The sequence below is a fragment of the Fopius arisanus genome, unplaced genomic scaffold, assembly GCF_000806365.1.
Source record: "Fopius arisanus strain USDA-PBARC FA_bdor unplaced genomic scaffold, ASM80636v1 scaffold00001, whole genome shotgun sequence".
Classification (NCBI taxonomy): Eukaryota; Metazoa; Arthropoda; class Insecta; order Hymenoptera; family Braconidae; genus Fopius; species Fopius arisanus.
This window is the reverse complement of record NW_011887740.1, coordinates 3,438,275-3,450,348: the sequence shown is the minus strand read 5'-3', so window position 1 is coordinate 3,450,348 and position 12,074 is coordinate 3,438,275. Positions and strand designations below refer to the sequence as shown.

General features: G+C 40.3%; 7 protein-coding genes across 11 annotated transcripts in view; 3 read left to right on the top strand and 4 right to left on the bottom strand.

Annotated features, from left to right (window-relative positions):
• The first annotated feature begins 1,951 nt into the window (after nucleotides 1-1,951).
• Nucleotides 1,952-3,703, top strand: LOC105263057 (2-oxo-4-hydroxy-4-carboxy-5-ureidoimidazoline decarboxylase). Of its 5 annotated transcripts, none has more exons than XM_011299043.1 (4): nucleotides 1,952-2,169; nucleotides 2,764-2,976; nucleotides 3,193-3,346; nucleotides 3,456-3,703. In XM_011299043.1, exons 2-4 carry the CDS (start codon nucleotides 2,784-2,786, stop codon nucleotides 3,637-3,639), a joined length of 531 nt encoding a protein of 176 aa, XP_011297345.1. In that variant the 5' UTR covers nucleotides 1,952-2,169; nucleotides 2,764-2,783; the 3' UTR covers nucleotides 3,640-3,703. The 5 variants fall into 5 exon arrangements, with proteins under 5 accessions (XP_011297345.1, XP_011297337.1, XP_011297353.1 ...); XM_011299035.1 differs by having other exon boundaries at nucleotides 1,953-2,169; nucleotides 2,776-2,976; XM_011299051.1 differs by lacking the exon at nucleotides 1,952-2,169 and adding an exon at nucleotides 2,534-2,637 and having other exon boundaries at nucleotides 2,776-2,976.
• Nucleotides 3,700-4,981, bottom strand: Pomp (proteasome maturation protein). Its single transcript, XM_011299077.1, has 5 exons — nucleotides 4,840-4,981; nucleotides 4,486-4,583; nucleotides 4,238-4,298; nucleotides 3,986-4,161; nucleotides 3,700-3,877 (listed from the first exon to the last, which is right to left on the bottom strand). Exons 1-5 carry the CDS (start codon nucleotides 4,840-4,842, stop codon nucleotides 3,790-3,792), a joined length of 426 nt encoding a protein of 141 aa, XP_011297379.1. The 5' UTR covers nucleotides 4,843-4,981; the 3' UTR covers nucleotides 3,700-3,789.
• A 37-nt stretch (nucleotides 4,982-5,018) lies between these two features.
• On the top strand, nucleotides 5,019-5,666 carry LOC105263000 (LYR motif-containing protein 2). Its single transcript, XM_011298945.1, has 3 exons — nucleotides 5,019-5,184; nucleotides 5,250-5,390; nucleotides 5,467-5,666. The coding sequence occupies exons 1-3, from the start codon at nucleotides 5,143-5,145 to the stop codon at nucleotides 5,542-5,544; spliced, it is 261 nt and encodes an 86-aa protein (XP_011297247.1). The 5' UTR covers nucleotides 5,019-5,142; the 3' UTR covers nucleotides 5,545-5,666.
• On the bottom strand, nucleotides 5,659-7,588 carry S2P (membrane-bound transcription factor site-2 protease). Its single transcript, XM_011298958.1, has 4 exons — nucleotides 7,350-7,588; nucleotides 6,984-7,262; nucleotides 6,130-6,894; nucleotides 5,659-6,044 (listed from the first exon to the last, which is right to left on the bottom strand). The coding sequence occupies exons 1-4, from the start codon at nucleotides 7,422-7,424 to the stop codon at nucleotides 5,676-5,678; spliced, it is 1,488 nt and encodes a 495-aa protein (XP_011297260.1). The 5' UTR covers nucleotides 7,425-7,588; the 3' UTR covers nucleotides 5,659-5,675.
• The window catches only part of LOC105263045 (uncharacterized), an 18,782-nt gene continuing 14,275 nt past the window's right edge, over nucleotides 7,568-12,074 (top strand). Inside the window, exon 1 of the mRNA XM_011299009.1 lies at nucleotides 7,568-7,652. The gene's annotated coding sequence lies outside the window, so the exon portion shown is untranslated. The remainder of the gene's footprint in view (nucleotides 7,653-12,074) is intronic.
• cd (cardinal) lies at nucleotides 7,685-10,750 on the bottom strand. The gene is made up of 4 exons (XM_011298969.1): nucleotides 10,573-10,750; nucleotides 9,458-10,442; nucleotides 8,274-9,375; nucleotides 7,685-8,153 (listed from the first exon to the last, which is right to left on the bottom strand). Exons 1-4 carry the CDS (start codon nucleotides 10,704-10,706, stop codon nucleotides 7,981-7,983), a joined length of 2,394 nt encoding a protein of 797 aa, XP_011297271.1. The 5' UTR covers nucleotides 10,707-10,750; the 3' UTR covers nucleotides 7,685-7,980.
• Nucleotides 11,328-12,074, bottom strand: part of LOC105265290 (uncharacterized) — a 3,581-nt gene continuing 2,834 nt past the window's right edge. Inside the window, exons 9-11 of the mRNA XM_011302706.1 lie at nucleotides 12,037-12,074; nucleotides 11,760-11,954; nucleotides 11,328-11,710 (exon numbers count right to left, since the gene is read on the bottom strand). Coding sequence (XP_011301008.1) covers nucleotides 11,578-11,710; nucleotides 11,760-11,954; nucleotides 12,037-12,074 — 366 coding nt within the window. The 3' untranslated portion in view covers nucleotides 11,328-11,577. The remainder of the gene's footprint in view (nucleotides 11,711-11,759; nucleotides 11,955-12,036) is intronic.

The window sequence follows — 12,074 nt, the reverse complement described above, 5'->3', positions numbered from 1 at the left end:
GGATAAATAATAAACCAATTGTTAATTATTTTGAAGACGTGAGCTTAGGGACATTTTTTTTCCATTTGCAGTGCAAATAAAAATAGAGGAGCTAAAAATCATCGGTGGAAAATAAATGTACATGTTAATGAATTTTTTGGAAAAGCTATGTGTCGCTGTAAAAAATGTTCTTTCGGTTGAAATTTCACAAATTTTTGGTAAAATGTAGAAATGGCTCTTTAGATGGTACATAAATACTAGAGTAAAAACGTGTGGTAATGCGGTTTATGTGAGAACCGGGGATAAAACGTTTGTCAGTAGTGAATCCTATAGATAGTGAGGGACATGGCTGGTGAAATCGGTGGCAACGAGTCCCTGGGGTGCTCTCGAGTTAACTACCAGATCGATGTCCAACCACAGCTACATCCACAGCTACATCCCCAGCTATATCCATCCCCCTTTACCAAAACCCACTGCTAGAATCTTCCAACGACTCGCGGGCACCAGCCACCCAACCCTCTTCATCCATTCCAATGTCTCTACATCTCTCACTTCTCCTCATTTCTTTCTTTCGTACCCCCAGGGTAACTTTTCCTCAGAGCTGGCGCCAAACTCTGACGATGACTTCTTTTCTCAGATGCTTGAAACTATTGAGAACGAAGTCACGAGTCAGATCAAAAGTTGGAATTCTCTCCTGGGTATCACCTGCCATATTTATTCCCCCAGACATTTTTTTCATTACTTCAAAATGCCTATTCTGGACATTATGCCTGTCAATGGAATTTCGCTTGCGCAACTAAATTTTCAGATTTTTTATAAGTCGATTTAGCAATTAGCTTGATAAAATAAAATATTCAACGTTATCTAATTATATTTAAAGTTTTTAATATTTGATGAATATTATTTTTGTAATAATAACCGTTTCGTATGAATGATGAGATACTCGCGTTCCTTGAATAAAAAATGAAAATTTCGAAAGAATTTTTGGAAAAAAAAAAATTCTGTTTACCGTCCTTTTTCGAATTTCTTCCGGACAAAGAGGAAGATCTTAAAAAGGCCAATGCAGTGAGCAGCCTCCCAGGAAAGTGATCGATACCCTAATAAACTTAACAAAAATTCAATGTTGAATGCAGCTAAAGTGAGATCCCGGGGAACGGGTGATTCAAACAGGAAAAACGTCTGCATACGCACATATCGATACAAAAGGCGGAGGCTGGCTAGCTTTGTTAGTGGGGTCCAATGGAATCAATCGGTATTTTTCCGAGATAAAAAGACGTGAGGAATGAAAAGGATGATGCAGTCGGCGCTCAGCACGATTGGAGGAGATGCTCATGGGTTTCATACCGAGAAATTCTACGGGTCACGGTCCCAGCCGTGTTTTCCACTCTTTTTTTGTACTCCTCTTTACACGGGACCATCCAAAAATGTGGGATAGATACCTTTTATGACGGGGCTATAAAGTGCCGGGCATCGGGTATCGATGGCTCTAAAGGGGGCTAATCTGCAGATGAAAAACGTAATAAAACATTTTCGGTCCAGGACGGAATATCTGAGTCCCCATCCGGAGCACCGGTTTTTTTGTGAAAATACAATGTATGTAGAAAATCGTATGTATAATGAACATTCAAGTAAATCCCGGAAAAATAAACAAAGTACACATCAACAATTAATTACAAACATTTAAAACCGATTTGTAATAAATATTTATTTTATAAATATTTTAGTAATTATTCAATATTTTTTTTTTTGAGCTTAAGGATTATTTATACGTAGAAGCAAGCACTTTTTCTTATTTTTATAATCTTTTGAATCTTAGAACCTCCAACGACATCTTTCGACGATTTTCTCCCACTGCCTTTTGATTTCGCTGTGATCGGCAGTGGTATTTAAATTTATAACTAGTGAAGTGTGAAGAAAAATTGTTCATTACGGGAAACTGATGCAATATTAATCGCAAATGCATTTGAGAATCGGAGGAAAGTATCAGTCGTGTAAAAGGGCACGTCATGATTTTCACCACAGGAATGGGCAGACGTACATTTTCACGATGTGGGACGTTAAGATAAGTCATTCCTTCGTACTGATAATTTTCTGAACTTTGTACAGTTGTGTTTTGGTGTTTATCGGGTGTACATCATTAAAGTTAATTAGTCGTGAAGTTCCAGGCAACGCCTTCACCGCATGCAGTGAGTACGTGAATTTTTAATAGCGATAATTATCCAGTAAATCATTTTATAAACATTTTTTTGGATCTCAAACATTTATTTTCCTACGCACTGCTATATTTTTTATAAATCGCAAAGAACTTCGCTTATCGACTCCCTATAAATTGTAATTAACTCGGTAATCAATCAATTAGTTTGTTAATTAATTTATAATGACTGGTAATTTGCGGAATTAATAGTAACTCCTGAATTTGACACTTTTTTCAGTTTCACGACGAATTTTTGATTTGTTAATTTGAAAATTTGTTGATTTCAAAGTAGAGTGGGAACAATTTACGTTCAATTGTTGGCAGGATAGAATTTTTTACCGTGGACTGACTATTCTGCGATGAGTGTTGATCAACAGTGCGAAATTTGACGTCGACGTCAAAGCGTTACTGATAACGTCTATATTAATCTCTGCACTGCGATAAGATTAATGGAAGAAATTAGGGTAATTTCGAACACGCAGTGTATTAAAGTGTTGATAAATGATCTCGCGGAGTTATTGAATATATTTTAGTCAGTTCTTGAAAACGACAATAATAAAAATCATTAATTTCTATTTTTTACTATTGGGAATTTGTTATAGGAGACAAAATGGTAGGAGGTGGAGTGTTGAGCATTCGAGAGGTAAATGCACTTGAGATTGAGCAATTCGAGTGGTTATTCGGTAATATTATCGAACATTGTCCGGAAGCTGCACGCGCAGCTGCTCTTCAGAGACCTTTTCGCAGAGTTGTAGACCTTAAGATCGCATTTTGTCATTTTTTGGATGGACTTGATACGCGTGGTGAGATAAACCTTTAATTATCTGATCGACGAAAAAATGGAAAAGCAAACGAATTTGTTAGAAAATTCAATTTTTCATAATGACTTTTCTACAATTAAAAAAATGTGATGTAATTGATCAATTGGTAATTCATGAATTTTATTTGAATAATCAATTTAAAAAAAAATTTCGCATTGCCTGCATTCAAAATATTTAATTTCCTGGGTTTCTCTTTAGGGAAAGAATCCGTGTTATTCAATCATCCAGATTTGGCTAGTAAACATTCTGATGGAAAGAAATTGACACAAGAATCTGAAACAGAGCAAAACACTGCAGGGATTGACGCAATGACGAGGGAGGAGAGACTGACACTGAATAATCTCAATCAAATGTGCGTCATCATGTGTTTATACAAAAATTATTGACAAATACTAGGCGAAGCATTTTAATCTGACGATATTTACCTCTCCCATATTTATCTTTTTTCAATTTTTACGCAGGTATAAGGACACTTTTTCATTTCCCTTTGTCATTTGCGCAAGGGAAAATCGAGTGCAGACTATTCTGACCGCGATCGAAGAACGACTGAAAAATTCCAGGGAAGTGGAATTGAAGACTGGAATTGATGAAGTGAAGAAAATTTCTAGTTTAAGAATCAACGACCTGGTGTGGCCTGACGCATGACCGCATACATAGAATTATGTTTTTTTATAAATTTTGGAAATAAATTTTTATTCAGCTGCATAAAGATGAGAAGCATTTTATTGACGATTCATCAAATTAGGTTTCCTTGAAATTATTATCGAAAATGGACTTAAGATTATGAAGAACACTTTACAATAAGTTGAGACTTCGCTCGACGACTGCGTGGGGTTGACCCATTTGTTCTTTGAATTCTGGAGTATTCAGGATATCCTCGAATCTGAAATCCGAATTTTTTTTAATAGTTACGTATCGTTCGAAATATTGTATGGCTACACTATTTTGACGACACGATGAAATGCGAGAATGACTGAGAAATAAAATTCACCCTATATCTTCATCACGACCCAGCAGAACATCTCTCATCAGCCCCGACGAAGGTAAAAATGGGTGTCTTCCAATTTTCTCTGTCGCTTTTAGTTCCATCGCGATGCGCAATGGTGCATGAAGCCCCTGGACATTTCTTAGCATTATCATATCACGTTTCAGTTTATTCAGATGAAACTGAAATTAAAAATTCAGATTAATGGATCGAAAAATCATTTTGTAGATGAGATGAATGGAAAAATTTGGTATTTACGTCACGTTCGGACGTCTCGAGAGGGTGAGAAGTGCCAAGTTTATGGGCTGCTGCCGGCAATCTGCAATAATTAGCAGTTAAGCAAGCATATCGATTTGAATTCGTTTTTTTTTTGTGTTAATCATATTCATTGACAGTTGTACAAACGAAGTGAGAGTACAATCGCCCATTCATCCGATTTTGAAACGATAGAAAATTATAAGGTAAGGAATTGATTCATTTTTCAAGGAGCAATTTAATGAACTCACCCCAAAATCATAGGGTCTGGTACCCCATATGTACCACTGCTCATACCAAATTCCTCAGCAACAGGAGCTTTGGCCTTCAAAGGAGGCAATCTGAAACTCTAAAAGAAAGACGTAAAATGAAAAAATGATTACCATAATATCAAACTACAAAAATTTCCAAATAAACTTTCGCCCTGGGAAATAAAAAACAGTAATAAATGTTTAAAGAAATTTCAAGAAAATTCACAAAAAAAACAATTACTCCGGCAAAAGCATAATGTCATCGTGAATCTAACCTCAAGTAATGTAAACTTCTGGTTGCAACGACAAATAGAAAAATTGATGATTGCGTTGAAGGGAAAATCGGTGACTTACCATTTTAATAATTTATGGAATGCACTGAACAACAGTAAATTCAATATAAATACAATAAAATCGAGTTGATTTTGAGTGAATTTCAATCCTTTTAACTTTTCTGTGTCTCAGATGATGCAGCCAAATTCGTGTAGTTTCCACGAGGCGACTGCTCATAAAATTGAGAACTCATTCCAAAAAGGATAGACCTGACGTCATGGCCCACTGAATCTTTCATAATAAACAATCTTTAGTTCCAAATTGTTGCAGAAAGTGACTGATATTATCAACAAAACAGCAGTAACGCTCTTTAAAAAAATTTAAATGGCCAGTAAATTACCAAAATCATCTTTGAGTTTAAAACAGGTAAAAAAACATATGCCTCTTTTCATCAGTTAACTGAATAGTAAATTAATTATGAATTTCAACAGTTTCTTCGAAGACAGGAGGTCCTCACTCTCTATCGAAATATTCTCAAGACCATTAGGCAAGTGCAGGACAAGCAGGACAAGGAATACCTGAAAAACTGGGCAAGATCTGATTTTAAGAGGAATAAGAATTTAACAGACGAAGTGGGTATTTTATAATTGGAAATCTATTTCAATTCCTTACAGAAATGTACATGAATATCTTTATCCTTCATTACAGTTCGCGATTAAGTCCTCGATAGTCCACGGGGAGAATTCTATGAAAGAGCTGAAACGAAACCTCAACCTTACGAAATAAACTTCAAGTCTTATACAGAATACGGGTTAATATACAAATCTGATAGAATAAAAAAACAAACATAAGGCAAATCACTGTAAATCGCTGTACATAAAACATGAATAAATTCTTGAACGAATTCATTTCACCGGCTACCTCTGTCTCTGCACGAAAGCATGAATAATATTAATCACAAGCACTAGGCTCCCGACACTGGTAATTGTCAAAGCAATAGCTTGTCTCAAGCTCTTGTGCCTGATTCTGGGTCTCAGGAAATTCTGTGCAAGTGTCGAGACAATGTGTTGGCCATCGAAGAAGAAACATGGGACGACGTTCATCACAGCCAAACCCGCTGAGATCACAGTGATGTATTTGCAAAGTAATGCCAAAGACTCTGGCATTTCTGAACTCAAAAATTGATATTTTGGCACCCATTCTGATATTTCAATCGTACGGTAAATGTCTGCTGGGTAACCGAAGAACAAAACGTCTCTGCCAATTTCCCTCTTTATTTGCACGACCTGTAAAAATTATATTTAATATTTGAATATTTTTAATATTCAGAGTATATAAAGCAAATAAATTCAAGACATAAATTCGACTGACTTTTGTCACATTATCCAACGTAGGTTTCATGCAATTAGTTCCAGTTTCCGGGCAGTATTGTCCCGAGCTACAGAATCCCCTGGATTTTTCAATAATTAATCTCGCAGGGAGACAAGAATGCTCTTGCAGCTGCAAAGGAACTTGTCCCTCCTCGATAAATTCAAAGCATAATTTTCCATCGGTCTCACTGTCCTTGCGGCAGCAATTGATCTCTCCACTAGGCATCGTCCAGACTGGAATGGACTCATCGTGCTCTTGAACCAAAGCCTGGGGTACACAGTACCCCGGAGTCGATTGCCTCACAGACTGCAGAATACAATCGTGCCAGTCGTTGCTATTCCGAACTGAACAGTCGTTTATCCTGTGGATGACGTCGTAATGACTCAAACCTGTGATCCCCAGGAGAGGTGAGTGGGGCTGAATGGCAGTGATAACAACCCCAGAGTTCACAGAGAACATTGGAGCCCAGAGCCAGGGGCTTATGAAGACTCCGACAGCTGCCACTACTGCCAGGACAATATTGTGCCAAACACCAGCGCACAGGATCCTCAGTTGATTCTGCATCGGTCTCTGGGAGAGCTGTTCACTGTTGAGAGAGACGAACGCCACTGGCACAATGTACACCAACAGCATTCCAACTCCATACAGCTGGACATCCTCTCTTGCTGCAGCTAGAGCATGACCTGCCTCGTGGACAATGCTGCACAGACCCAGAGTGATTGCGTAGTACTGGATGTCTGCGAAGGGAACATTCACCCCAGGAATCTATGGGATTAAATAATTAGTGAAACGATAAACTAGAATAAGTGCTATTTTTTTTTAAGTAAAAACAAAGCGAATAATTAATAAATTACCATGGGCTCCAGCTCCCATTCTGCAGCCGGTCTCTCACCCTTGGGACCACTCAGGAACATGACCACTAGCATTTTAATAAGAATCACTGAAACAACTGGTAGGAGAACAATAGTCACGACAACTCCCAGATTGAACCACAAAATCCAAAATTTCGATCTCGACGTTCCCCACTTGACCAAAGGCCGATTGAATGCACCTGTGAACCACTTGATACTGAGTGTCTTTACCTCGAGTCCAGTGTTCTCCATGAAAAGAAGGTATGGAATGTGCGAGCATGACTGCAAAAATTCATAGGATTAACTGGGTCAATTGACGACAATTCCGCGAAATCAGTGTTTTTTTTTATATGAATCTGGTTTATTTACCCGGAACAGCATATTGAAGAATAACAATACCCCGTGGATGATGCCGGCAGCAGCGAGAAAATTTATCGGATTCATCGTCGCTATTTTCGATAACTGGAACTTGACAATTCTCCACACGTCATTAGAGCCGGTAATCGATTACTGCGTTTATTTGAGTTTCAAACGCATCATACAATCCGTTTTGTTTATACTTTGCGTGTGCATGGTGCTGTCATGCAAGTTTTAGAGGTTTGTCATAACCTTAAATTTTTTTTTATCGGACAAGGAGGCACTGGAGGAATGGAGTCAGATTGGAAAAAGCAAGTAAACATTTCAGATTTTTTTCTATCATTTTTTCATTTATATATATACAACTCCAAAATTCCACATTAATAAAATGCATTCATTCCGGGTTCAGTACAAAAATAAATTGAACCACAAAACTAGCGATTTTTATTTAATTCAAATTTATGAAAATTCGAAGAAATGAAATAGGAGACATGAAAAACCCCAGGTGAAGAAATGAGGGCAAATATATATTCGGGATCTCGGAAATTAATAATTGCACGCTAGAAGAAAATTCAAAAAACCATTAATTATGAATATTCTCCCTTCCTTTAAAATATGAAGATTGTCAGTATAATACACTGAATTAATTAGTCTCTCTCCAGAGGGTGAAATTTGGCATGGGGATATCGTTGCAAGAAGTGATAGGATTACTGGCATCGACAGACCTCATGACCTGGGGTTGTATTTTATCGATACTGTCAGAACAGTCGCAGATCAGCCTCGCAAGAGTGGTCTTTCTGATCTCCATCAATTGTTCTATGACAACAAACATAACACAAAGCTCACTTTTGCATAACTGGATACCGATATTATTTTTCTAAAAATCCGCTGTGAAATGAAATATTAAAAATAGAGAATTTTATAAAAAATCTATACCTTCAGTGAATGGATATGGGTGTTGAGCATTCTCATACCAGAACCGATCACCCCTCTGAAGTCTCTGAAACTGATCACCAATGAGACAACTAAAGGTCGGCCCGACGATTCCATCCCCAGTAGTTTTTTCAGCAAGTGCTCCAGTATAAAGATCGACGTCATCCACTTCGCCATAAACCCTTTCGATTTCCCTGAGAGTCTCTGAATCCATGATCTCCTCGAGATCCTCGAATTTCTGTGGTCTCGTGAGGTTGCAGTATTTCCTCCAGCTGGTGTACCCCGGCAGTCCATGATCCCTTCCCCTCTGAATGTTCAAGGACACGAGGTCAAGGCCACAGGGCAACCTGGGCTTGTCCTCACTCCGGTCTAGTGGGTCCTCGAACAGGTGTCTGGTTAGTTCAGAGGTGACGTGGGGGGAAGTCCTCTGGATATTGTTGGAAGCCGCCGACATCACGGAGCTCTCGACTCCTTTTCTGGAGTACAAACTGTACGGGTTGAAGAGCATTCTGTGGAGCTCTATGTAGTCCTCCGTTCCATTCTGGGCGTCCGTCATTTTCATGAGCCCTGGGAGGAGCGAATGAGCGAATCGAAAGGCAGATGTTGCGAAATTGTTGGCGATCGTGGGTTCCGGGGCTTCACTCTCGGTCTCTCGATGAGTTCCACCATTGAGGGGTCGGAGTCCTCTCAGGGCGACGTCTCTCTCCCCCAGAACAAGCGGGAGAAATTCGTTGTACGTTATGTGCTGGAGCTGAGCTCCGACGATTCGTCTACCCTCCTGGTAGAGCTTATCGTCGCTCCAGGAGGGATTTTCCTTTGAGAGACGATCTACTATGGAGTTGTGCTGGCGCGCCCACAGGATATGCATCGTGGTGAGGTGTAGATTCTCGTTAGCTCGAGCATCTCCAGAGGTGAAACAGTACCGGCCACGTGACCGCTCCCTCGGGCGATTGCAACCGTCGTTCGGGTCTGTGCTGAGGGGTAGGAGAAATCTTCCATCCGGGGTTTTGAACATCCGGAGTTTTCCCGATTTCGGGGATCGCAGGGAGCTCGCTGTGACGTCGTCAGAGCCATAAATCACCGATCCGTCGATGAAACCGGTTACCTGATTGAGAAACATGAATACAAAATTCATAATATGAAAAATAGTACATAGCATTTCAGATAACACATTTGAATTTCTGAACCTGATTCAATTGTTGTCTCGGCCCGATCTTGCACTGCGCAGCAGGCGACGACCTGACGAACTCCATGCAGGTTTTGCCAGCATAATCATAAGCAGGATCTCCAGGTCCAATAGCCACGGGGAAACACTCAGGATGGCCCTTGCTAGGTGGACAGCAGGCGAGAGTGCTGTCGTTTTTTCCTCTGCCATTGGCAGTGGCAGTCATATCGTGATCGATGAACTGTCCGAAGACTGCAAGCATCACAGTGAACGACGGATTGGAGCTCGGAGAGGGTCCATGAACCCTCAGCGAGATTTCTCGAGGCGATGGCAATGCCCTCCCCGATGCTCCACTCCTGGGAGCATCAATTCCATCAAAATACGCTGGTGGAAGAGCCCTCCTGAACGGCGTGAAGGCCGCGCCCTTATTTCCAGGGTAATTGCAGGTGCCGTTGATGTTTCGATACTTCCGGGTCCAATCGCACTTGAGGCTTTCGTCGTTATCAACACAAGTTGAGACACCTGACCACTTGCCATCGAAATACGCCCCAAAAGCTGATGGAAAGCCTTTTGCTCTCCTCGAGGACTCCACGTGTCTGCTAGCAGCCACTTCACCAACACCCGCTAGAGCTAGTCTTCCGGCTGTTGGTCCTGTGCTCACCGCGTAGCTGTGACGAATGTTAGGGGACATCTCTCCTGGCATGAAACTCGTCGCCACTTCGTTTGCTTTCAATCGAGCCACAATCGCTTCCTTCCCGATCTTCACAGCACCGGACCATTCCTCTTGAGTTAGAGATTGATGATTGATAGGGTGTTCTTCTGGCTCCGGGGAATTGCCGTCGAGGGATTGCCTGGGGAGGAACGCATCCAGTGGAGATCCTAATTGAAGAAGAGTTGTCAAGTTCGGTGCAGCCGTTGGGGACTCGTTCGGTGTCTCGTCAGGGTCTAATACCCGTGGAGAGAGCTCGTAGCTGATCGACATGATGAGGGCCATCACGAGGAGAGACCTGAAACTCCGATTCAGTTTGCAAAAATGAGGAATTAAAATTTTTTCGAAAGAATCGATCATTTTTTTTTGGAAGAGGAAAATCCAAAAAATTCGAAAAGAAAAATAGGAGTAAAGGGGTAAATGCTCACAAGAGAATCGCACAAACACAGCACTGAAATTGCCGAACTCTAGATCTCCTCGCCCTCATCATCCCCGCGTACTCGACGTACGTGGGGGGATCTGAGGATCTCGTCAGTGATGTTCTTTCGGTAATAATCGGCATTTTTGCCAATTTATAGCAGTTTAAGTTAGATCTTGCCTTGACGAAAGCTGTGAAGGGACTGACCAAGAGCATTGACCCAACCGACTCGAGAACCATTCCGTTCCCCCTTCCTCGTGGATGTAGTCGAGTCACCCTCGGGTTCTTATTATTTGCGTTTTTTTTTAATTTCTCCAAAACTAAGGGAGATGACAAAATTTTTATTCTAATCCTTTTTGTAGAGGTAATTGAAAACAACGAAAAAGTTTTTCGCATAAATTTAGCTGTCTCTCTTAGTTCCGTAGATATTTCTGAAAAACCTGTGACGATATAAAGTTAAGTTAATTTATATCGCTTTGGGAATTAATTTGGAATCTATCGTGTCTCCTCGTGATAATTATAGATCATTTTGCATTCCCGATGGACTCGTACTCTTGCATAACAAAATCAAGAAGGACATCGGAAACTCGAGCGGATCGTATTTCGATGTTGCGGTGGATTTTCGCGCTGTCGTGTCCATCGAGTTTCATAGGATCGAGTCATGAGGGCAAGATTCAGAAAACATATATTCAATATTTATTCAATTCTCACAAGAATACACGCAGGTACACAGTTCGATCGAAATTTATAATCCGATGAATTTTAAGAGCGATCAATGTTCCAGACAAATTCTATTATAACACTGGCTTCATTAAATTCCATTAATCTTATCAAATTTCATTAAATTGGAATCTAATGAATTATTTGAGCGATAAAACATGAAGGCAACACCGAGGAAATCAGATAATATCTAGAAATATGATAAGAAGAATAGAAGTTCACGTTCAAAGTTCACATGGGATTGAAGGGCTTCTTGCTCTTTTTGGGCTTCAAGGGCTGGCCCGTGAAAAAATCGTTAATCCGTGCAACAGTAGAGTTTGTAAGTCTTTGAGGCTCTGAGCTCAAGCCATTGCTGTTGATTAGGGACATACATCTCTGCTGGCATTCTCTCCAGTCCCAAAGATTGTGGAGATCCATTATCGTTTGTTCTTGTCTCTGGAAAATTGAGTACTCAAAAAGGAATTCATTAGTAGGAGCCGACGGTACCTACGCTTCTGCATAGCAATCGCCTCCCCAGGATGCCTCAATAGCAATCTTCCAACTCCTTCACACCGTCGAAGAAGCTCGTTCTTCAATAAATGACCTTTGACCCCTTGGGAGATGATGGGACAATCGGTCACCCAACGAGAGACGTGAGCGAAATCTGTTAATAGCTGTAGAGCTCCAAATTCACTTGAATATCAATGAAAAACAAAGACCCATGTTTTTTAATTTGAAATTTCATCGATGGGGTTTTTATATTTTGTATAATTACGAGAATTTAATACGGTGAAGGTAAATGTAGTCCAGCCA

What these genes read in the sequence shown, in the direction of transcription:
- LOC105263057 (XM_011299043.1), top strand. Translation starts at nt 2,784, where the DNA reads ATGGTAGGAGGTGGAGTGTTGAGCATTCGAGAGGTAAATGCACTTGAG. An exon ending in GGATGGACTTGATACGCGTG is followed by an intron (nt 2,977 to 3,192) that starts GTGAGATAAACC and finishes GTTTCTCTTTAG; the next exon opens with GGAAAGAATCCGTGTTATTC. An exon ending in CTGAATAATCTCAATCAAAT is followed by an intron (nt 3,347 to 3,455) that starts GTGCGTCATCAT and finishes ATTTTTACGCAG; the next exon opens with GTATAAGGACACTTTTTCAT.
- Pomp (XM_011299077.1), bottom strand. An exon ending in CCAGACCCTATGATTTTGGG is followed by an intron (nt 4,299 to 4,485) that starts GTGAGTTCATTA and finishes TAATTATTGCAG; the next exon opens with ATTGCCGGCAGCAGCCCATA. An exon ending in TCGAGACGTCCGAACGTGAC is followed by an intron (nt 4,162 to 4,237) that starts GTAAATACCAAA and finishes TTTTAATTTCAG; the next exon opens with TTTCATCTGAATAAACTGAA.
- LOC105263000 (XM_011298945.1), top strand. Translation starts at nt 5,143, where the DNA reads ATGGCCAGTAAATTACCAAAATCATCTTTGAGTTTAAAACAG. An exon ending in CATCTTTGAGTTTAAAACAG is followed by an intron (nt 5,185 to 5,249) that starts GTAAAAAAACAT and finishes GAATTTCAACAG; the next exon opens with TTTCTTCGAAGACAGGAGGT. An exon ending in ATAAGAATTTAACAGACGAA is followed by an intron (nt 5,391 to 5,466) that starts GTGGGTATTTTA and finishes CCTTCATTACAG; the next exon opens with TTCGCGATTAAGTCCTCGAT.
- S2P (XM_011298958.1), bottom strand. Translation starts at nt 7,424, where the DNA reads ATGAATCCGATAAATTTTCTCGCTGCTGCCGGCATCATCCACGGGGTA. An exon ending in TCTTCAATATGCTGTTCCGG is followed by an intron (nt 7,263 to 7,349) that starts GTAAATAAACCA and finishes GAATTTTTGCAG; the next exon opens with TCATGCTCGCACATTCCATA. An exon ending in CGTTGGATAATGTGACAAAA is followed by an intron (nt 6,045 to 6,129) that starts GTCAGTCGAATT and finishes TAATTTTTACAG; the next exon opens with GTCGTGCAAATAAAGAGGGA.
- cd (XM_011298969.1), bottom strand. Translation starts at nt 10,706, where the DNA reads ATGCCGATTATTACCGAAAGAACATCACTGACGAGATCCTCAGATCCC. An exon ending in CGAGACAACAATTGAATCAG is followed by an intron (nt 9,376 to 9,457) that starts GTTCAGAAATTC and finishes TTTCTCAATCAG; the next exon opens with GTAACCGGTTTCATCGACGG. An exon ending in CCCATATCCATTCACTGAAG is followed by an intron (nt 8,154 to 8,273) that starts GTATAGATTTTT and finishes TTGTTGTCATAG; the next exon opens with AACAATTGATGGAGATCAGA.